At 34.3% G+C, this 23,174-nt stretch overlaps 2 protein-coding genes across 2 annotated transcripts; both read right to left on the bottom strand.

Annotated features, from left to right (window-relative positions):
- Positions 1-16,650: 16,650 nt before the first annotated feature.
- On the bottom strand, positions 16,651-17,541 carry LOC142344337 (uncharacterized). Its single transcript, XM_075395925.1, has one exon. The coding sequence runs from the start codon at positions 17,539-17,541 to the stop codon at positions 16,651-16,653; it is 891 nt and encodes a 296-aa protein (XP_075252040.1).
- A 222-nt stretch (positions 17,542-17,763) lies between these two features.
- LOC142344336 (uncharacterized) lies at positions 17,764-18,489 on the bottom strand. The gene has a single exon (XM_075395924.1). It carries the CDS (start codon positions 18,487-18,489, stop codon positions 17,764-17,766), a length of 726 nt encoding a protein of 241 aa, XP_075252039.1.
- Between the last annotated feature and the right edge of the window lie 4,685 nt (positions 18,490-23,174).

The raw sequence follows: 23,174 nt of genomic DNA, 5'->3' as shown, positions 1-23,174 counted from the left end.
CAAATCCATAGTTCAATAATGTACTTGTTCTATTCAACATAGTACTCGCTGCAGTTGCCACATGTCCGGCATTTCTTACTGATATATCAGGACTCATAAAATTATATATCATTAAACCTGAACTTATAATACCTAAAATAGTTGAAAATAATCTAAGACCATTTGTTTTAACAACTTCCTGAGTTAAAACATCATTCTGTATTTTAATACCTTTTAATGTAAGAAGTTTATTAAAATAAAACTGATAATTATCATGACTAATAGTATTTCAATCTGTTGCATTTATCATGAGTGTTTTCATATATGCTATAAGTTTATTTATATCTTCTCTTCCTAACTCAACTTTTAAACTGAGAGCTTTTAAATCAAGGAAACCAACTCTTGAATCATATATCATTGTTCTATTACTATTAATAATAATAAAAGTATTTTCTTTCTTATTATATTTAATTATACCATAACGAAGTTCATCTGACATTCCGTCTGTACGATTATAATGGTTACTATTTAACTCATTAATTATTTTACTAAAGTCATGTTCACATTTATATATCTCATTAAAGTTTTTAAATAGATCAGATCCATTATAAGTTGTTAAATAAATAGTATCACAACTCATTCTTGCTGTATTATTTATTTGAGCTGGTTTATGACACATTACAATCATTTGAATATTATAATGTCTACCTTCAGTAAAATAATAGTCTAAATCCTTATTTAACTTATCACCCATATCATCGAGTACTATTACACAATTTCGAAATTTTTGCATATTGTTTTTTGTGATCATATTCATATCACATTTATTAAATCCAGTATAAAACTTATTAGTCTCGGGATTTATCCAGTCTCTGTCATCTTTACACACTATAACAATATTTTGATCTTGATCAGTGAAACTGCTTCGCAGATTTTGATTTTGTTTTTGATCTTGATTTTGTTCTTGATTTTGATTTTGATCTTGATCTTGATTTTGATCTTGATTTTGATTTTGATCTTGATTTTGATTTTGATCCTGATCGGTGTAACCACTTCGCAGATCTTGATTTTGGACTGAGTATAATTTTAAGTATTGTCTAACAAAATATGTTTTACCCGTACCAGTTCCACCATAGACAATAGTGTGTAATGGTGACTTTTCATATTCAAATCTAACTAGACTCCTATTCATAAATCCACCAAAGCTTTCTTCTAGTTTTGCATATTTACTCGGTATTGAATCATATACTATAAAACAAAATATAATTAAGAAAATAAAAATTATAACCACGCTACCTGTCTCCATTTTTATAAATGAAAACATAGATAAATATAGACATAATTAGACTTATGGGTCTTCGACCATGGCGGAGCATGACCGGAGGTCCATCCGTGTAACGGTTCCACCGATGCTTCGCAATAATTAGAGTTATGGGTCTTCGACCATGCTTAGCCATAATTAGACTATAATTGGAGTTATATTTAGACTTATAATTAGAGTTATAATTAAACATTAATAATATTTATAAGAAAATGCTTATCCTAACTTTTGAGGAATTCAATAATAAATTTAATATTGATAATAGTGCTATGAGTGATATCAGAATAAAAGATATAGGTAAAGATATAAGTCTAACACCAATTGAAATTGTAATGAGAGATGAAACTCCAAATAACGTAAGTGAACCCAACTCCAACATTATTGTAAATTTACATCCAACTGAAGGTACACATTGGGTTTTAGTTATAAGAAGAGAAGGTGGTCCAGTGTATTACTTTGATAGTTTTGGTATAGAAACTCCTCCATTATTCTTAGAAGAGTATGTCAATCTAGGCTCTAATGAAAGAATACAACAATATGATGAATCTTATTGTGGGGCTTATTGCTTATACATGATCTATCTTATTGATAGAGGATTTAGAATTAACAATGCTTTGAATATTCTAGTTAATCAATGTAAATATCCAGGAATGTATAATGAGTGTTTCTGTTTGGGTTGTAATGATAAAGTTAATGATCTACGAAGTAGCTTTGCTAATAATGATAAAGTTAATGATAATCAGGGAACGGACTCCGTCCGTGGCATGCCAACCTGCTTCACAGATGATAAAGTTAATGATAACGATAAAATTAATGATAACGATAAAGTTAATGATAATGATAATGTTAAGTTTAATGATAATGATAATGATAATGATAATGATAATGTTGATGCTAATGATAATGATAATGATAATGTCAATGTTTATGATAATTATAATGATGAGACTATCTATCAGAGAAGTAGTTATAATCAAGGGGGTAGTTATAATCCGCGAAGTAGTCTTAATCCGGATATATCACCACCAAGAAGTAATATAATCCAAACAAGTCCTATTGCCATTAATATAAATGATGATCTATATTCATGTTTAAATGATGATGATATAATTACTGAAGCCGCATTCCCAGATAACTTTAGATGTATAATATCTGGTCCTAGTGAATGTGGTAAGACATTCTTATTGAAAAAACTAATTCTAGCTAGTATATACTTTGATAAGCTATATATCATTGGACCTACTGGTGATCAGTACCATGGTATAGAAAGAATAAACCCAAAAGCAGATGTTGAATTTATTAAAGATATAAAAGATTTACCATCTCCTGATAAACTACCCAAAGACTTAAAGAAACTAATGATATTCGATGATGTTAGAGCCAAAGAACCAGTTATTAATGAATACTTTTGTAGGGGTAGACATAATAATTGTAATATGATATATCTTAATCAAAACCTGTTCTCTCTGGATAGAAAGAGTGTTAGAGAGAACTGTAATCTATTTATTTTATTTGAACAGAGAGGTAAAGCCCTCATATCTATATATCAAGATTTCTTTAATAATGTGGAACTTAGTTATAATGATTTTGCTAATATATTTAATAAGGTATGGAAAGAGCCTTATAATTACATTGTCAATGATATAACTAAAAATAAAAATATTAATGGTAAACTAAGATTTAATTGGATCGGAGAGTTTTGTAGTTTAGTTTAGGTATCCACGAAGTGGTTACACCAATCAGGGAACCTGCTCGGGTTACCACGAGCGGAGCTCGTTCGCAGATAAGTCTAAGTCTAAGTCTAAATCTATGACTATGTCTAAGCCTAAGTCTAAGTAAAGTCTAAGTCTAAGTCTGTAAATAAATCAAACAGACCTTCGGTCTGCTAACTATATTAGATCAACGAAGTTGTTGCTGGTTACACCAGATCTGCGAAGCAGCTTCACTGATGGGGCTTCGCCCAACTATTTACACTAGATGTAAAGTAAAACTTAATACATCACCATTAAAGTCTATAGGTCTTCCATGCTCATCTTTAATATGAAACTCTATATATTCTATTCTATCTTTAGTTACATTTTGATATAAGATATTAGTTGGTATAATATTTATCAAGTAACCTGGTGGTTCAGTTAGATTAAAAGTATATAATATGTCTGTATCCTTACCATTATCTTTAACACCAGATATCACATTACAATGAATGTTAATATTACTAAAACCCATAATATCAACAATTTTCTGAGATGTATATTTACCTTTATTATAAACTATTTTTCTAAATCCTAGTAATGGGGCTAATGAATTTTCTATGTCAAAGTTAATTGCACCTTGTTTTACTTCCATTAAACTTTTCATTGTATTCTTATCAATTTCTATTATAACATTACCATTAGTTTCTTCTTTTATTAATTCTGCTATTTCATATAATTCATATGCACCTGGTGTAATACCTAAAAGACGGGTATTTGACCATGTTTCACCTTGGGTATCATATATGAGTTGATTGTTCATTCTATTCACATTAAACACTGAGTTATAAACTGATAATCTAATTAAACCTAATTTTGTTTTATTAAGTATAGGTTCACTAAAGTTAAACTTTTCTGTTGGCTTTATCATTCTAAAGTTAAGTGTGTGTTCTTCTTTAGTTTTAGTTAAAGCATCATGTATCTTTTGTAGTTCCCATAAGATTAAGTTATCGGAGAAGCCGCTTCGTGGATCAGTCATTTTTTATCTAATAAAAATGGATTTTAATTTGGATGCAACTTATGGTTATAATAATGATATACACAAAAGTAAGATTATAAAGTGTAAACCAAATAATCTGGCAACAATGAATACAATCAATACTAACATTAATATTATACTCAATAGAGAAGAGAATTATTTAAATATACACGATTCATATCTAGAGATAGAGTTTGTTGTATCAGATGATGCTGGGGGTGTATTTGGTAATAATGCTAATATTAGATTGTTTAATTATGGTATGATGGCATTGTTTAGTTCAGTTAAACTTGAAACTAGTGGTGGTAGGACTATTGAATATATAGATCATTGTCATCCTAATCTATTGATGTATAAGTTATTAACTAGTACTGATGATGAATATGAGTGTGGTTTCGTTAGAAATCAGGGTAATAGAGATAGTCAACATAAAGGTGATCATGCTGCTGCCGAACGAGGTCATATGTATATGATGGTTAAGATGAGTGATCTATTTGGTTTTGTGAATGATTTAAAAAAGATTATATATGGTTTAGGATTTAAACTAATATTAAAAAGAAATAATAATGATAGAGCTCTATATAGAATTAATGCTGGTGCTGATGCAGTAGCTAATGATGGTAATATAGAGATTAGAGATATATCATGGTGTGTGCCTAGTATTGATCCTAGTAATGATAATAGAATTATTGTACAGAAAGGATTAAACAAAAAGAATAATATAGACTTCAGTTATTATGAAAGAAAGACATTTTATAAGAACGTGCCTAATGCTACTAACTTCTTGTTTGATTTAGGTATGGAAAGTGGTATGGAAAGACCACAATATATAATAGTTGGTTTTGAAAATAATAATGTTAATGAACAAACTCATGATGCAAGTACATTTCATATAACGAATGTTACTGAATGTTATTGTAAGATTGGTAGTGAGTTTTATCCTGAAGATAGAAGGAATATTAATTATGGCACTAATAATTATAATGAGGCTTTTAAAGAGATTGTTAGCTTTAATAATGATTATAATGGGCTACCATATAATATAAAACCGTATATAAATCATAGAACATTCAAAATTAGTTATAGAATATATGTATTTGATACTAGATATCAAAGTGATCATATAGGTCCACAACCAATACAACTTAATTTTAAATTTAGTGCTGCAGTTGCCGATGTTATATGCCATGCATTAGTATTAACTAGAAAGGTTATTAGTGTTAGTAGTGATGGTAATAAGATGGTTGATATAGTTTCATAGAAACTAATGACCGAAGGTCTATAGTCTCGTAGAGATTAATTGGCAAAGCCACTTCGTGGATCAGTGAAACTGCTTCGCAGATAGCCAGAGGCTTATCATATCATAGATATAATTATAATTAAAGTCCTTATCATTATTTCCTACTAGTCTTAACAAAACCTTTAGCATAAATAGTATCTAATTTCTTTTTATTCTCTAGAGATAGGACTCCGTCCATCCGGGAACCGGTTTCACCGATGCTACGCCATAAGCCTCTAGCTTCAAGTTTAGTCTTCGAGCTTCGCTCGCGGGCAGAGCCCGTAGGCTTAGACTCAGTCTTAGGCTTTGTCTTCGAGCTTCGTTCGCGGGTGAAATCCGTAGGCTTAGTCTTCGAGCTTCGCTCGCGGGTGAAACCCGTAGGCTTATTCATAACAACAAAAGGATTATACTTTTTAACTTCCATTATTTTTTATATATAGAAATGAGTCTTTTAAATAAGTTCAAAACCAATTCATATTGTGTTGGTGGCAGACATTATAGTGGCACTAATAACATAAGAGGAGCTATTACACCAAAAGGTACTAAAATGTTAAGAGGATCCTGCACTAAATGTGGAAGGAATAAATCAATGACAGTATCTGATGCAACAATAGAAGCAGAGGGATTGAAAGATTTTTTTAAAAGTGTTGGTAGAGCTACAGTTAACTTTGGAAAGAAAGTTGCTAATAATCCAATAAGAGCATTAGAGATTGCAAGTAAAATAGGAACTGCAGCGGCATCTAGAAACCCTAGAGCTGCTTTATCAGCCACACCTGATTTAATTAAATTTGCAACTACTGGTGAAGGTATAAAGGTAGTACAAAAAGGAAGAGGTTTATACTTAGGTACAAAGAAAAGATAATTATTTGATTATGATTATATTTATGTTTATGTTTATGATTACGATTATCGGTAAATATTTATACTAATATTATTATTACTAAAGACATTGTTATTACCAAAAACTAATAACTTTAGTTTAAAAAAACACTTAATTTATTTTTCTTGTTCTTCTTATAATCCTCATATACCTTGACTAATTCATTATATTCATCATTATCTATTTTATTATCATTCATTGATTTAGTATATAGTTTATTAAACTTATCACTAAACTGTTTACTTAAAATATACATTTGTGAATACTTTATAATTTTAGTTCTAATTTTAGTATTAATTGTTTTTGATAATGAACCACAAACAGTTGCTGTAGCAAAAGCTGTGGGTATAGAATAAGGTAATTCTATACCTGTTAATGCAACTGATGTTGTTGTTGCTGTTGTTGCAATTGATGATAATAGTATTTCTGTTATCTCAGCTACGTTAATATAATTTTTATATCTAGTTAACTTCTTATTATAATTATTAGTTTCAGTTTCATAATAATTTCTAATATCTTTTATAATGTTAATATTATTGTTAAATATATTATTAGCTTGAATCTTTTCATTTATTTGCTGTTCATTGACAGCAGCAGCTTCGCGCATCAACCGTTCTGATACTGATGATAAATCTGGATACAGTAAGCTCTCACTCGGTGTTGTTGGATCAGTGAAACTACTTCGTAGATTGGTCATTTTCATTAGTGAAAAAACTTTCTATTTCTTTCGTTATATCTTCTTGTTTAAATCCATAATGCTTCTCAAGTCTGTCTTTCTCTTTACTATCAAGTAACTTACTTCGTAAAAGTATAGAAATTATATATATTACTATAACACCTCTAAGAGATTTATTGTATTCTTTCATTTCCCTTAGACCATTAGTAAACATATCATCTAAATGTATGTTGGTAACATTCTGATTAAACTTATTATTATCAATCTCTTGTTTTAATTGATTATATTTAGAGATAGTATCAGCAGCAACTTTATTACAAAAGTTAACAACATTTGTGACTTCATTTGCTGATTTAATGAATTCTTTAATTAGATTTTCATTAACTTGTGTTTCATTTAGTTGTAATGTTTTAGTTGTAACTTTATCAAAATCACCTTTTCTTAGTTCAGTTATGTTTCTACTTAAAATTTCTATTTTATTAGAAGAGGATAAAAAGTTATTGTCACAATACTCTTTATTAACCACATCCTTTTCATCTAACGGAGGATGTACATTTGTAATTTTATAGGTATCCTTCATGTCAATATTATCATTATCTTCTAGGAATAACCCACGAGCCTTACTTAGTGTTAGGTTGTTTGTTGATGTTAATCCGAGAAGTGAGTTCCCTGATTGATTTTTAGCCTGATTGAATCTGTTTCTTGTCATTATTTATTTTAAGAAATATATTTAATGATTCCAAAACCTTATTATTAGATTCAAAGTCAAACTCAGATTTCAATAGTTCCTGTTCATAATATTTACCTTCTATTATCTCTCCATTAATATCTTCTATCTTATATGTTGGTGGTTGTGTTTTTAGAACTTCATTAACTTTAAACAGTTCTCTATTCCAATTAGAAGTGTAACCTTTAGAGAAGATATTACGTTTATCTGCGTTTCTAACATAATCACCAACTTTAAATTTTGGCTTAATATTCTTAAAATTAAAAGTGTATTTAACCTTATCAGGATTATTAGAAGCATCAACTGGTGTCATATTAATTGTTGAATGAATGTTATTGTTATATGTTAAGACTGCATCATTTAATATATTTACCCAATTACCATCACCATTGATGAACATAGGTTTATTTATTATATGTAATAATGTTCTATTGAATCTCTCTATAAACACAGCCTTTAAATCACTATAAGTAGAATATATTTTCGTTCCATATTCTTTAAGTAAAGATTTAAATGTTTTATTGTAAAACTCACTACCTCTATCTACCCATAACTTCTCTGGTTTTCTAGGTTGAGAGCCTCCTTGTGGATTTTCGCCTAATACTAATTTAAAGCCATTAGTTATAGATAAACCAGATTTATTCTTTAATGGAATAGCCCATGCATATTTTGTGAATATATCTATAACTGTTAATATAAACTTATAATTATTATTGTATTTACTTAAAGATGACTTATCAATTAAATCAGCTGACCATGTTTCATCTTTATATAATGGTATTATTCTTTCTCTTCTAAACTTTGTTATTTGAGGACTAAATACTTCTTTAGCTAGGAGTTGTTGTTGTTCCATCATTATGGGCGTAGCCAGGTGTTTACCCTTCATTTACCATAGTTAAAAACAAAATTATCTAGTTGTTCTTGATTAATAATATTCATAGATAATAGTTGCTTAGATATATCTAGCATTTCGTCATATAATCCATCATGACCAGCTTTTGTTTCTAGTATTAATAATTCTAGTCTTTCTATTAAACCATTGACGAAGTCACAGCTACGCTGATTTAAATGGCAACTTCGTTGATTATTTGGGTTGCTATTTAGCCCCCTACCATATACATCATCTTTTGCCCCCATTATACGTTTTATTGTTCTATATCTAGCACTTTTCTTATCCCCTTTTCCTAAATCATATCTAATATCCTTTAAAAACCTTTTAATTTTGTTTTCATCTTCTTCGATATCATCGTTATATGTTACATTTGGGTTAGTGAGAAATTCAATAATTCCTTCTGAGAATTCGTATATATTATTCCTAACTAAAAATGCACCCTGCTCTAGGGTTATATCAACACCATTCATTTTGTATCTTCTAGTAGGCAAATCTACAAGATTTAATTTTAATTGAGGATTAGTTTGAGTACCCATTTTATGAAGATTCTTGGCTATCTTTGTATCAACAAAAACTGGTGCTATTTCTTGAGTTTCCTCTATGGTCCCCTTTAACGTTTCATTAATCTTAGAAGTGTTTTCACTGATCTGGGAACCAGCTTCCTGGATCCGTGAAGCGGTTTCACCCATCTGAGAAGCGGCTTCTCCTATCTGAAAACCAGCTTGTTCGATCTGCGAAGCAGTTCCACCAATCATCTTAGTTTGTTTATCCAACTCTTGATTTTGCCAATCTATTGCTCTTAATGTTTGTTCATTATGAGCTAGCCATGTTTCATTGTTTGCATTTAGTGTTTTAGTTAAAGGATCAAATAACTCTTCTATTTCACCATAATATTCTTTTTGTTTTAATTTATCTTCTAATCTATTCTTTCTGTTTTGTTTTTCTAAATAATTTAATTCTATAAGTGTTTCTAGTTTAGTCATTTTTGATATATTGAAAAATTATAATCATAAAACTAAAATGGATAATAAAAATAGTTTCTCTCTTAACCTAAAAAGATGTTTAGCTTGTAAAAGACGTTGTAATACTATAGATGAGTTTATTGATCATATTAAGGAACCAAATCATGATGATTTAATAATTTCAACTTATTCTAAATATGTAAAACAGGAAAACTTAAATCCGTGGAAGATAATAAAATTTCTAGAAAATAATAAAAAGATAATAGCTGAAGCTACAATTAAGGAAGACATTATCGGAATATATATGGCTCAGATGATGATTTATAATATACTAACTACCAACCCTAGGGATGTAATGAAAGAATTAAATTCATAATTATTTTTCATTTATACAACTCATTATATAATACAATAGCAGCTTAAATTAACTTTCTATCATCATTAATAGTTAGATCTTGAATATTATTAATCAGTAGATCTTTGTCTTTGTCTAGCTCTAGATTTAGTTTTATCGGTGAACCCGATTGGTTTACCACAAGCGGAGCTTGTTCGCGGATCATTTTTATTAAATCTCTTTTGAATAGATATAGATTCTCATCAAGAGGATAGCTAGTAATATTATTCACATAAAATTTTTTATCATCAAAGTTATTTAGACTTCTTTTACTAGTTTTTATTGTGGTCATTTTATCTCCTACTTTTTGTATTCTACATTCATCTACAATTCTTTCTTTATCATCCATTAAGGCATTATAATAGTCTTCATGTTTACCATTGTTCTCTTTCTTTATTCCTTTCTCTTTTGCACAGAAGTGTTTAAAGCTATAGGTCTTTGGTTTTAATACTATGAATTCTTCTATCTCTTTACTTCCTAATTCATGTTTAAATTTGCCTGGTACTTTATTATTGGTTTTGATTGGAACTTCGAGATTGCTTAAGTCCATATATTTATTATCAATACTACCTTCAGTAAAACTTAATACAAAACTATCAGTATCCATATAGTGTAGCATTAGATCTTTAAGTGATGGTTGTAATACATTGTAAAAGAATTCATACATGTGGAGTTTACTAAGTTCTAATACAGTTGAGCCTAAATATATCGGTTTATCATATTGTATTTCCTTTTTATAGAATTCTATTAGAGTATAATTATCATATCTAATTACATCTTTACATGTTGGTTTACTAACAGCTTTAAGTATTTCATAATCATCAGTTAGAATCTTAGCTTCTAAATACTTTAATGGATTCTCACAACTTTTACCAAACAAGGAATTATTCATTAGCTTAAATATATCTTTCTCAGGTTCAGTTTTAGCTTCGGCTCTCATTTTAGTATTAAGCTCAATATAGTCTCTAATAATATAATCTTGTTTAAATTTAATTATTCTATAGACTTTAGTAACCTTTATACCCATCTTAACAACAAATTTTAACATTCGATAGTGTATTGGATATTCATATTTATTATTCTGATCTAATACTAGTTTCTCACTTTTTGATGAAGTTGAAGGTCTTTGTTTGCATCCTAGTTCATTGTTCTCTACTTCTCTTTTATGGGGTAATGATTGGAATTTTGCTGTTTTATCTTTACATTCATTGGTGTATTCTAAATCACAGATAAGCCAATAACCATAATCACTATCATCATCAGTGTTTAACACTTCGTCTATGGTTATGTCACTAAAGCTGAAATCTTTATATGGTAGCTTTTGCATTAGTGCGTAACCATATAAGTTATTAGCATCGATGTACCACAACTTTCTGTTTTCATTTTTGTTTATTTTTCTATTACCAAAAACACCGCATATACCACCTCTCATTGCTCCAATGAAGTCTTTTAGCATTTGTTCATCTTGTATTGTATCTAATTCAACTTCACTTAGTTTTAGAAAACAGTCGAAGCTGTAACCTGGTAGACTAATATAATGTAGAGGATTGAGTTTATATGTATTTATGTTTAACTTAACAAATAGATTGAAGCAGTGCTGTAATATAAATATATCATTTTCCATGTACTCTAATGTTAATTCTTTACCCGTTTTATTACTATTAGAATTATTAAAGCTATCAACATCTGCTTGAGTTGGTAACTTAGTTGTCAGCGATGATCTAAAGTCTTGTATTGATAGATTACCTAATTTATTATTATAGCTATTCTCATCTTTAAAGTATTCATAAGGGTATAATGTTTTACTTTTAACACCATAAATATTTGCCATCTTTTCAAGAGACATTGTCATGAAACTATAACTATCTATAAACTTTAAAACACCAATTCTAAACATTCTGGCTTTACCATTAGTACTAGGTAATATATCAACTCTTCTCTTACTATTATTCTGATTAAATAGCTCATTAGATAATAGATTGAAGTCGTAGCCTTTACCATTATGAAATATTACTGGAATGAAGTTTTGTTGTCTATAGTTTAAGTTGCAAATATTACAAGCTTGGCCTCTATATCTACCAGTTTGGTGGCAGTGATCTCTAACTTTATTAATACAAGGTTTATTACAAATATGACAAATTTTAGTGGTGTTATGATACTGTTTATCTTCTTCCGTAAATACCATTGTTTTATTAGATTTAACACTATGTTTTGATTCTATCTCTAATAAATCTTTAACAAAATCTTTAATACAGCTAGAGCCAAAATATGAAACATAGTTAGTATCTAAGTTATAGCCAGTAGCTATAGGTACATGCTCAGATATTTTATATGTGTTATCCCCAATCTTTTGATCTGTTCCTTTCATGTAACATTCAATATCGGCAAAGATAACATTCTTTACTTCTTGTTGTTTATGTTGATTCTTGAATTTGATTTGTTTTAATTTAGGGCATACAATCTTTGGCTTGATTTGTACACAGCATTCATGAGTTTCATATTTATGTTGAGAACTAAACCAATAGGTGCAATTATCGCAAAACCAAAACTTTGCGTGTTTAGCATTAGGTCTTTCAAATAACACCTCTATATTTTTAATTAGAGCACAATGGGTCTTCGACCATGTTCCACCATGTTCACCCCAAGTTAGTATTCGAACATTCTTACGATCTTTAACAAAATCTATGCATTTCTCTAATAGCTCTACTTTGGCTGAGCCTGGGATTGGTCTGTAAAACCAAATATTAATATTATAGTTATTTTGAATTTTTGTTAAATAATTATGTGCATATGCTTTATCTTCCCAGTCATCGACTAGGTTATCAATATATTTATTTTCTCTAGTAGCATTTCTGGCCGCAGGATGCAATGCAGCTGTAATACATAATCGTAGACAGTTAAATTTATTGTTCCTAATATTTAAAATTGCATTTGTTTTATCTTTTAGGTCTAATGGTAGTTCTATATAAGATCCTAATGATGGTTTAGTCCTTTCTATACTTATTTGCATGTCTGTTATTCCAATAAATTCATAATCATATCCACGGCCTTCATATATTTCTTTAACATGATCAAGCCATTGGTTTAGATCTAATCGATGATCTTTAGTCATATATTCATCTGTTCTAAAGTTTATATTAACAGTCTTTTCTTCTTCTGAGTCTCTCTTTTTATATAAACAATTAGCAGTAACTTTATATTTATATGATTTAAATGGTTTGAACTCGTCTAATATGTAATCTACTGGTTCATTAATATCCTTGATTAAACTATTATTAGATTTAGTAATATATAACTGTCTTTGATTAAAGCTAGATTTAATATTATAATTTTCGTCTAAGCTTACGTTTTCTCTCCAATGTTTATTCATATGAGTTTGCAAACCAATCTGATTTTTAAACTTATTACCGCAAACCCAACATCCGAGATTCTCTGATGGAACTTCAGATTCGGGTTCGGTTTCAGTCTTAGTATCAGTTTTAGTTCCAGTTTCAGTTCCAGGTCTAACATAGAGTAATCCATCGTCAGAATCAGTGAATTTGTCAAACAACTTCGTTGAACTGCTTCGCAGATCAGAAGCAAACATTTTTTCTAATAGTTCCTTATGTTTAGGATCATAAGATTGATGTTTATATAACTCTTTCTTCGTTTCAAATTCTAGATCACAGATATCACAAAAGTTTATACTCGGGACACTAGTTTTAGTTGAGTGGGACATGGTGTATTTTATTGGGGAAAATTTTATAATTTTTCGACAATATAAAAATGAAATGCAATAACTGCAAAAATAAACCTTGGAAAAAATGTTGTGAAAATTGTAAAGAATTAGAATATAGTTGTTATATATGTAATAGTTTAGTTAAAGTAAAAAATTATATTGGGCATTTAGAGGAACATTATAAAAATCCTGATTTATATATAACTTGTAAGATGTGTAATGTTTATAAGCATATTTCTTTCTTTAGATTTAGAAATGCAAAATGTAAGTTGTGTATTTACCTTCATAGATATAGATTCGGTCATACTAGAAATCAATTTAGAGAACACATTTATAAATATAATATCTGCGATGCGGTTATTGATTAAGATTTGAACTATGTTCTAGGGTAATGTTGAAAAGCATTTTGAGTCGAATATTCGAATGAAGTGTAAATACTATTTTTATACAGTTTGTAAAATTTAGATATTTAAGAGGGAAAAGCGTGATTGGTAAATTCACTGATAAAGATTAATTCGCTGATAAAGATTTGAATTGGATTTGTACTCTAAATTAAACAGTGTTAAAAAAAAAGCACTTTGAGACGAGTATTCGCACGAAGTGTGAATACGAGTCGAAAAGTGCTTGAAAATACCATTTTTTTCTAATATGAAAAAAATTGGTCCGATTAGGGCAAAAAAAACAGGTGGGGTATTTTTAGGGGTGAAATAGGGGGGTGCTGTGCACGGGGCCCCTTTTCCCCACTACTGTAAATTTGCGGGGACCCTTCTAACTTTTTGGTGTTCAGATTGAAATTTGCAATAAAATTTGGAACGCAAATATGATTTTTGAATCGATTAGTTGGGGATGTTATTTCTGGGAATAATTTTGATACGGAAAATCTGAATGGACCTTTTGTTGGTATCGTGTTGACGGTGTTACCTCTCGCTTGACGTGATATTTGTGTAACTGCAAATTTCATAGCATTGAATAAGCCACAAGCAATGACAGGGTTTAGTCTATTGACATGTTTGAGTCTGCAACAATGATGAAGTCAGTGTCCTCCAGACACCAACCAATGCTTGCAACGGGTGCCTGTATCGTTCAGCATAATTCGGGAGATTCATTGGGAAAATATCTGATATCTTTTTTGGCCCGTGGTGATATAAATCCTGCTACTTAAAACACTCACGTGCGCATTTTAAAATGCCGAAAGTCTGCAGTGCCAAAGTCAAAATGTCAGAAGTTGCTACTTAGCCAGAAGTTGAAGAATTTCGTTGACTTTCGTCATTTTAAAACGTGCGCGTTTCGTCTTTTAAGCATGGTTAAGTGACTCTGCAGAAGTCACTTTGAAATTCTGACTCAATATCTCGAACTGCTTCGCGTTTCTCGATAAACGCCAGAAGTTCTCAGTTACTTCAAGCAGAGTCACTTAACCATTACTTCAGAACCATTTATGATTTGTTTCCCCACGGTCGGTTGAGTTGACTTGAATGTTGCCTTTTTTGAGAGTAGTGTTTCGAAGTTATATTGTAGGAGGTGTTTTTGATATTCGCAATAATTTTTTCGTCAGAATCGTCGTAGTTGGAGGCTTACTTTTGATTGTAATTGTATACAAGGAAAACCCCAGCGGTTTCAAAACCCGATTGATCGGATTCGAAAGCTTTCACAAAGGAACGAGTGTTAGTTTTCAGAGAAGTTTTTTTTTTGTCTCACAGCATGTGGATGCAAAATCGTTCTCTATTCCGCCCACACTACAAGTTTCTGTTACGCAACGCAAATGAATACAAGTTTCTGTTATGAATTCTATTGTGAGATGACCACAGACAACAATTTTGACCATTTCGATTTGGAAAACGCAACTGAGTATTCAATATTTGACATGATTTTGGGCTTCGTTAATGTCGTCGAGTTCTAGTTTGCCTCTTTGTTTCGATCTGAGATTCTTTATGAACCTAATGACAAAAGCCATAGAGCGCATTAACTTCGTCCATTTTGAGAATCTGCTGACGTCGATAATACGTTTGTGACGTTTGTCTCCTCCTTGTTACCCAAGGAGTTCTTCCAATGACTTTCGGGATCACATAAGAAAGCTGGAGGTGTTAACCAGAACACATTGATATCACAGGCTGGTATTCCTTGGGAGACATGGACTGTGGGGTTGAGTTTTCCGCTGATATGCTGCCACTTGGAGACGTCGGTGTTGTTGCGAATCTCTTGCACTCTATTTGCAATAAAAGTTTTGACCTTGTCTTTTTTTTGATCCAGGCAAAGAGTTTATTTCTCTTTTTCAGTATCTAGCATGTGAAAAAGGAACACGTCGCCAATTACACTGACTATCTGATTAAAAAGATCACACTTTTTCCGAATTTTTTCAGTGTCCTGGCGAGATGTTCAATTGAATCCCCTTTTGATTGATTAGTTTTAAGGAAAACCCCAGCAATCGAATGTTGTATTGCGTGGTCGAATGAAAACTGCTTCCACGAGACGACAAAGTTCAGTTGTTATCTGAATGAGTGTCATATGATCCAGGTTACGACTACTAACAATAGGAATTTCTTCGGTCCCAATGCAGAGATATTTTATTCAAACATTTCCTAAATCACTTTGACTACAAAGTTTTGTATAGCTGATTATAGCAAGTTTTTTGTTTTTGACACTATGTATGCGATTGATAACGCTTGATCCCGCAGTCATAAAGGTGATCTTCAAGGTTTCAATTCACATAGTTTCTCTTGTTTGGTTCCTTTATACATCAATAACATCATTTTACATTTTACGGTTACAGTCGACTTCTCGTTCTCTTACAATTTTGGGTTATAAAGTCATAAGAATCAATCTTACAATTGCGATAAAATAATCGAAGTTATTGTGAGGCATTAATATCCTCGGGGCCCACACAACCTAAACCTAACCTGCTAGTGGGTTTGGGGTAAACGTGCATAAGTTTCACTGCTGGTCTGTTTAATTTGCCTAAAGCGGTTTTAAACTCGCAGGACCTAGCTATGTTGTCGGGGCCGGTGAAAGTCCGTGTGACTCGTCCCAGCGGCCAGATTCCTTTTGGTGTAAACTCCTCAGGAAGCCAAACAACATCATCAACTTCCAAAGCTGCTTCACGAGACGTCCACTTCTGTCGTTTGTTCAGCGAAGGAACAAATTCGGTTAGCAGCCTCTTCCAAATCTGCTGAAGTCTCTGCTTCACATGTGTCCATGCCGAACTCTTCAAGGTAAGTGTCTCGTTGAAAGGGGGCTCCAGTAACATTGCAGAAGGGCCTTCCAAGCAAGAAATGGTTTGGTGTAAGTGGGTTGTCGTCTTCGTGGTTGCTTCTCACGTGGGTGAGTGGACGCGAGTTGACAAGACACTCGGCTTCACTGACAATCGTGGCAAAGAGATCTGGGGTGAGTTTTGCGGAACCGAGGTTCAAGTGAAGAGCTCGTTTGACACACTGAACGAGTTTTTCCCACACCCCACTGAAGTGAGGAGCAGAAGGAGGGTTGAGCTTCCATTCGACAGACGCGTTCAGTAGCTGATCTTTGATGTAGTCGTGGTCCAACAACAGTGGTCTTCTTCTGATCTGCTTTCTTGCTCTCAGGAGGTTGGATTCGTTGACTGACAGGAACAACCGCAGTTGGCCGCGTCGAGCGATGAAGCGTCGGATTGCTGTCAAACACTTGTCTGTGCTGAGGTTCTCTGCAACTTCCAGGTGAATTGCTCTTGTAACCAAACAAGTGAATAGGCAGATGTATGTCTTCACTTCTGCATCTTGATGAACGACGGCAAACGGTCCAAGGTAGTCCACGCAGACATTGGTGAAGATGACTGGTGACTGTGTTTCCTGGAAACGAATGTCTGGCAGGTCTGTCATCGGTGGCTGTAGTCCCTGTGCTCGGAAGCGGCGACAGTCGAAACATTTGAAGGCCAAACTTCTCAGGAAGAGTCTGATTCCAAGAATGTGGCATCTCTGTTGCATGTAGTTGCGAGTGTATTCCACTCCGATGTGCATACAAATTTCGTGGCTGTTCTGTATGTAGAGTTTAATGCTGTGCTCTTTAGAGTCCAGGATGATGGGGTGCTTGGCGTCAAAGGGTAGCGAGCTTCATTTTGTTCTGCCACCAACGCGAAGAAGTCCACTTTCAAAGAAAGGGGACAAACAGAGCAGACGATCTGTCTTTGACAAAGGCCTGTGTTGTTTCATGTCTTTGATGGCGTCTTTGAAGGACTTCTCTTACGATTTTCTGAAGAGATAAATTCGGGCTTCGTCAATGTCGTCGAGTTCTAGTTTGCCTCTTTGTTTCAATCTGAGATTCTTTATGAACCTAATGACAAAAGCCATAGAGCGCATTATCTTCGTCCACTTTGAGAATCTGCTGACGTCGATTATACATTCATCGTTCGATGTTTCCATTGTGACGTTTGTCTCCTCCTTGTTACCCAAGGAGTTCTTCCAATGGCTTTCGGGATCACTTAAGAAAGCTGGAGGTGTTAACCAGAACACATTGATATCACAGGCTGGTATTCCTCGGGAGACATGGTCTGCGGGGTTGAGTTTTCCGCTGATATGCTGCCACTTGGAGACGTCTGTGTTGTTGCGGATCTCTTGCACTCTATTTGCAATAAAAGGTTTGAACTTGTCTTTGTTTTTGATCCAGGCAAGGACAGCTTCACTGTCGCTCCAAAAGTGTCTTGAGGTAACTGGTATTGTGAGCTGCTTGGAAACACATTGCATTAGTCTGCATCCTAGCACGGCTGCTTGCAATTCAAGTTTCGGGATACTGATTTGCTTTAGTGCCGCAACTTTAGCTCTAGCTATAACCAAACCAGTTGAAATGGCGTTAGCTGATTGAGATCTGATGTATATGACTGCTCCATCAGCCAGCTGTGAGGTATCACAGAAACAATGTAACTGGTTTATCGGAGATGGCTCGTTCGGAGAAACAAAACATCGTGGCATTGCTATTTCTGGCACATTTAGATATTGCTCTATCCACGTTTTTATTGCTTTCTGTTTCTCATCTGACAGGAGATCATCCCATGCAAGTCCTTCTTTGCAAGTATCCTGCACGATGATTTTGATGTAATCAATAATGGGGCAATGATTCCTAATGGATCGAACAAGCATGCAATTAAGGAAAGGAGATTTCTGAGTGTGTAGTCGTTTTTGTGTTCCTGAATTTTGGCAAGCTTCTGGTGGAAGAAAGTATCATTAACTGTATTCTACATTACACCTAAGACACGATATTTGTCTTTTTCTTGGTCACACTGTTCTTTGGGTGTTTTGCTAAGACATTGAACAGAGTTTGAGACAAACTTAGTCAGACAGAAACCTCCTTTAGAGAGGGTTTGTCGCAAGTCTTGAACTGCCGTTTGAGCTTCCTGTTCATTGACAAACGAATGTATAAAGTCATCCATGCAGAAAATGTTACGTATCAAATCTTTTGTTGTGTTGTTTCCGAAGTCTTTTGCTGTTTGTTGGAGCACAAATATTGCTGTAGTTGGTGAACATCTGGCTCCAAAGATGAGTCGCGTGTACTGGAACTGATGTATGGAGTTCTTTGAAGGTCAAAGAAAACGGAGACAAGAGTGATCCTCTGTTCGTATGCAAATTTGCATGAACATGGCCTCAATGTCTGCCATTACTGCAACAGGATCCTGGCGAAAGTGGAGTAGTAAGCCGACCAGTTTGTTGAGAAGGTCGGGGCCTGACAGACGGTTTTTGTTTAGCGATTGCTTCTTAAAAACAGATGAGGCGTTTGCAACCCGCCTGACTTTCCCAGGTTTGTTGGGATTAGTGACGGGGTGATGGGGAAGGTACCAAATCTTCTCTGGTGCCGGATTTGAGACACTAACTGATTTGACATAACCTTTCTCCAAATCTGTTTCCAAAGTTTTCTCATACAATTGTTTCAACTCAAAATCTTTGTTGAGTTGGCGCTGTAGGCTGTCAAGCTGTGCTTTGGCAACAGGATAGTTGTTTTCCAATTTACTGTCCTGTTTCCAAAGTAAACCAATTTCATATCTGTCTCCGATATGATGGATTGTATCTTGTAATATTTGAGTTGCTCTTTTACTGTCAGTTGAAGTATCTGCAGTTTCTTCAAATTCGGTTCCTGTGCTCTCGAACTTCCAGAAACTGGTCACACATTCACTGAGATGTCTTTCAGTATCAACAGTTAAATTTGTGAGCGCATGTTCAAAGGCTCTATAACTATGTGATAGGAAGTTTGTTTCCTGCAGGAAAGGCTCGGTTTTTCGCTTAATTGGGCCTGTAATTGTCCAACCGAGACGATTGCGTAACCCAAAGGGGCTTCCTGAGGGTCCTTGAAGGAACTCGCGTTCCAAAATGTACTGGGTAGCGTCAACACCTAAAAGTATATGTATCTTGTTATCACTAAGTTTAGGATAATGTATATGTTGAAGGTGAGGGTAGGACGAACATGCTTCGTTCAAATCGTTCACAGGTGCATCGTTGAAAGTCCAATTTCTCACTGCATGAACATAGTTTAAAGGGAAGAAGTGGTTGATCGCTATTGAGCTTTCCAATGTCCAAGCGAACAAGATTTGCGTGCATGACGGATTCGTCAAATGCGTGCGACACATTCAGATCAAACTCTGAAGTTTTTGGAGCCCCTACCTTGTCGGCAGTGTTGTTCAGGACGTATGAAATGGTGCTACCGTTGTCCAGAATGGCATAACATTTATGTCTTTTGTTATCATTTCCGAAAAGGGTGACAGGTATCAAACCTGGGTTAGATTGTCATTGCTTTTGTCCTGTTGGTCCATTGGTTCACACATTGGGAGATCAATTTCTGTCATTTTTGTAGATTCGGGTTCTTTTTGTCTGTCTGTGTGGAGAAGGCTGCGGTGTTTGCCTTTGCAATGTCGACAGAGAACTTTTGACGTGCAGTTTTTGGCTGCGTGACTGTTACTTAGGCAATTGAAGCACAAAGAGTTTTTCTTTGCTTCGCTGTTGCGTCTGCTAACATCGAGACTGAGAAACTGCGGACACTTGCCAATGTTGTGATCTCGTTGAACAAGCGGGCATTTTGTTCTGCTCCTATTTGCTGTTGCATTTCTCATAGGCTGCTTTGAACCAGAGTAAGAAGAGCTTCCTTTTGTGTTGTTGCTAATGTTTGCCGTCGATTGCTGAGGCTTTGCATTATCAATGCTTCTATTTGCTGTACTGTTATGTTCAAAGCTTTTATTGCTGCGGTTAGAGCTTTTACTTCCGGGGAAATTCTGTTTCCAGTTTACGATTTTGGTTCTAATTCCGATTGTTGAAGGAACTTGAACCCTGTGATTGCTTTTGTTGACTTGAATGGTTGTTAGTGGTTGATAAAAATGCGTCTTGTAATTGTTCAAAGGCTCTGGATTGCCGATCCATCCAATCGGAAAGCTCTGTGAGACCTGGATTCGTCCAGTCGTTGTCAACAACATGTTCGGTCCACTTCAATTTGATTGGGTTTGGTAGCTTTTCTCGGGCTGTTCTGAGCAAGTACGTGGCATTTAGGTCGGCACTGAAGCCATGTGAGGCAAATGTCTGAACAACTTTTCTTAACAGCGAAGCGAAAGCTATCGAAGCTGCGTGGTCATTCATAGCCGGTCTTTGGAGAGCTTCTAGTTTTTTTGTTAAGGCACCGACAACGTTTTGCGGGTTTCCAAAGAGTCTGTTGAGCTCTTGAAGGGCGGAAGAGTAAAAATTTTGGTTGCAAAGAAAGCCGGAGATGCAATCCTTTGCCGGTATAATGACTAAACTTTGCAAATAGCTCATTCTTTCAGTGTCAGTGATGTCTTCGTTGTTGTGGATTGTCGAAGAAAACATGCTGCTCCATTCGTTCCACTTGAGTGGGTCTCCATCGAACTTCTGAATTCGGATGTCCGGTAGCTTTACTGAGCGTTGAATGTTCTGTTGACGATATGGGTTGGAGTTTTGATTACCGAAGCTTTGGCTGCTTGGGTAAACAGTTCCACGAGGGGTTACATTTGAGGGCTCAAAACTACCGTTTGCTAAGTTTGACCAACTGTTTGGGCAATATGCCTGAAATGGGCCGGAGCCGCTTGGCGTTGGGAAACGATTTCCGAAAGAAATTGGAACAGGTGTCCTATGATCAGGTACATTTTCAAAGATGCCGGGGTTATTAATGGGCCTGGGAGGGGCGAAAGTATTTTCAGCCGGAGGAAGTGTCCCACTAAAAACTGGCAGTTGAGTATTTGAAGCTGTAGACAATTGTGGGAACACACACGTTGCGCCAATAGAGCTCTGCGTTACAATTGTTGGATTGACAATCGGTTCTATTGGTTGAAATGGCTGATGTTGATTGCTTGCTGCGTTGTCAGAGTCTGTTTGTTCCAGTGCTGATGGCTGGAGACTTTTCTGTACACAAGAACTGATGGCTCCATTAGAGTTTTCTTGCAAAACTCCCATGGCGGACTGCACTTGTCTATGAATAGTAATCGGGTTGGTTGTTGATTGGTGGTCTGCCAAATTATTGACTTGTTGCTGTCGGGTATCTTGCATATTTTGGACAACTCGCGTTGACTAAGGTGCAGAGGGAACCGGTATTCGATTACTGCGTGATGAAGTGGCGCGGCTTGGACGCGTTGAAGTTTTTCTGAAGGAAAGTTCATGATTCTTTACAGTCTGTGAGACTTCTACTTTTAGCTTTGTCAGGCATGCTGCATCGTTGAGAGAGTCTGCAGCGTCCACATTTTCCGATTGTGTAAGCTGGTCGACAAGCTCATCTAGCTGTGACATTGTTTTTCTTGAATTCATCGTGTGTTACTGACATAACTTCGGGTTCCAGAACTGAGTGTTTTCGATATTCTAGCTCCTGTTTGAGCACTTTGACAATGTTTAGTTTTCGGTGAAACAATCTAACTGTTCCAATTATTAATGGCTTTCGACCTCCCATTTTCTTTATTGGTCTGACTATCTGAACTTTAGAAGAAGTTGAAAGGTCAAAAGGAGTGAATATAGGCCCCTTGGAGGTCACAACGAGTGAATTTTTGACCTGTTAGAGGTCACTTAGAGGTCAGCTGAGATGACTTTTTGACCTTTTAGAGGTCACTGAGATGTCAAGTGGTTTGACCTATTAGATTTCAAGTGTTTTGACCTATTAGCAGTCAAGTAGTTCGACCTATTAGAGGTCAACAGATTTGACCTATTAGAGGATAACAGATTTGACCTATTAGAGGTCAAGAGGTTTGCCTTATTAGAGGTCAACTGGTTTGACCTATTAGAGGTCAACAGATTTGACCTATTAGAGGTCAATAGATTTGATCGATTAGAGGTTAACAGATTTGACCTATTAGAGGTCAAGAGGTTTGGCCTATTAGAGGTCAACTGGTTTGACCTATTAGCAGTCAAGTAGTTCGACCTATTAGAGGTCAACAGATTTGACCTATTAGAGGTCAACAGATTTGACCTATTAGAGGTCAACAGATTTGATCGATTAGAGGTCAACTGGTTTGACCTTTTAGAAGTCAAGTGATGTGACCCATTAGAGGTCAACAGATTTGACCTATTAGAGGTCAACTGGTTTGACCAAGTAGAGGTCGAGTGGTTTGATCTATAAGAGTTCAAGTGGATTGACCTTTTAGAGGTCAACTGGTTTGACCTATAAGTGGTTTGATCTATTA

Source organism: Convolutriloba macropyga, chromosome 8 (assembly GCF_964194025.1).
Source record: "Convolutriloba macropyga chromosome 8, txConMacr16.3, whole genome shotgun sequence".
Classification (NCBI taxonomy): Eukaryota; Metazoa; Xenacoelomorpha; order Acoela; family Convolutidae; genus Convolutriloba; species Convolutriloba macropyga.
Note: the sequence above shows the minus strand (reverse complement) of the source record. Positions and strands in the feature narration are given on the sequence as shown.

Excerpts from the sequence above, each read along its gene's own strand:
- LOC142344337 (XM_075395925.1), bottom strand. The coding sequence starts at position 17,541 with ATGCACATCGGAGTGGAATACACTCGCAACTACATGCAACAGAGATGC.
- LOC142344336 (XM_075395924.1), bottom strand. The coding sequence starts at position 18,489 with ATGCCACGATGTTTTGTTTCTCCGAACGAGCCATCTCCGATAAACCAG.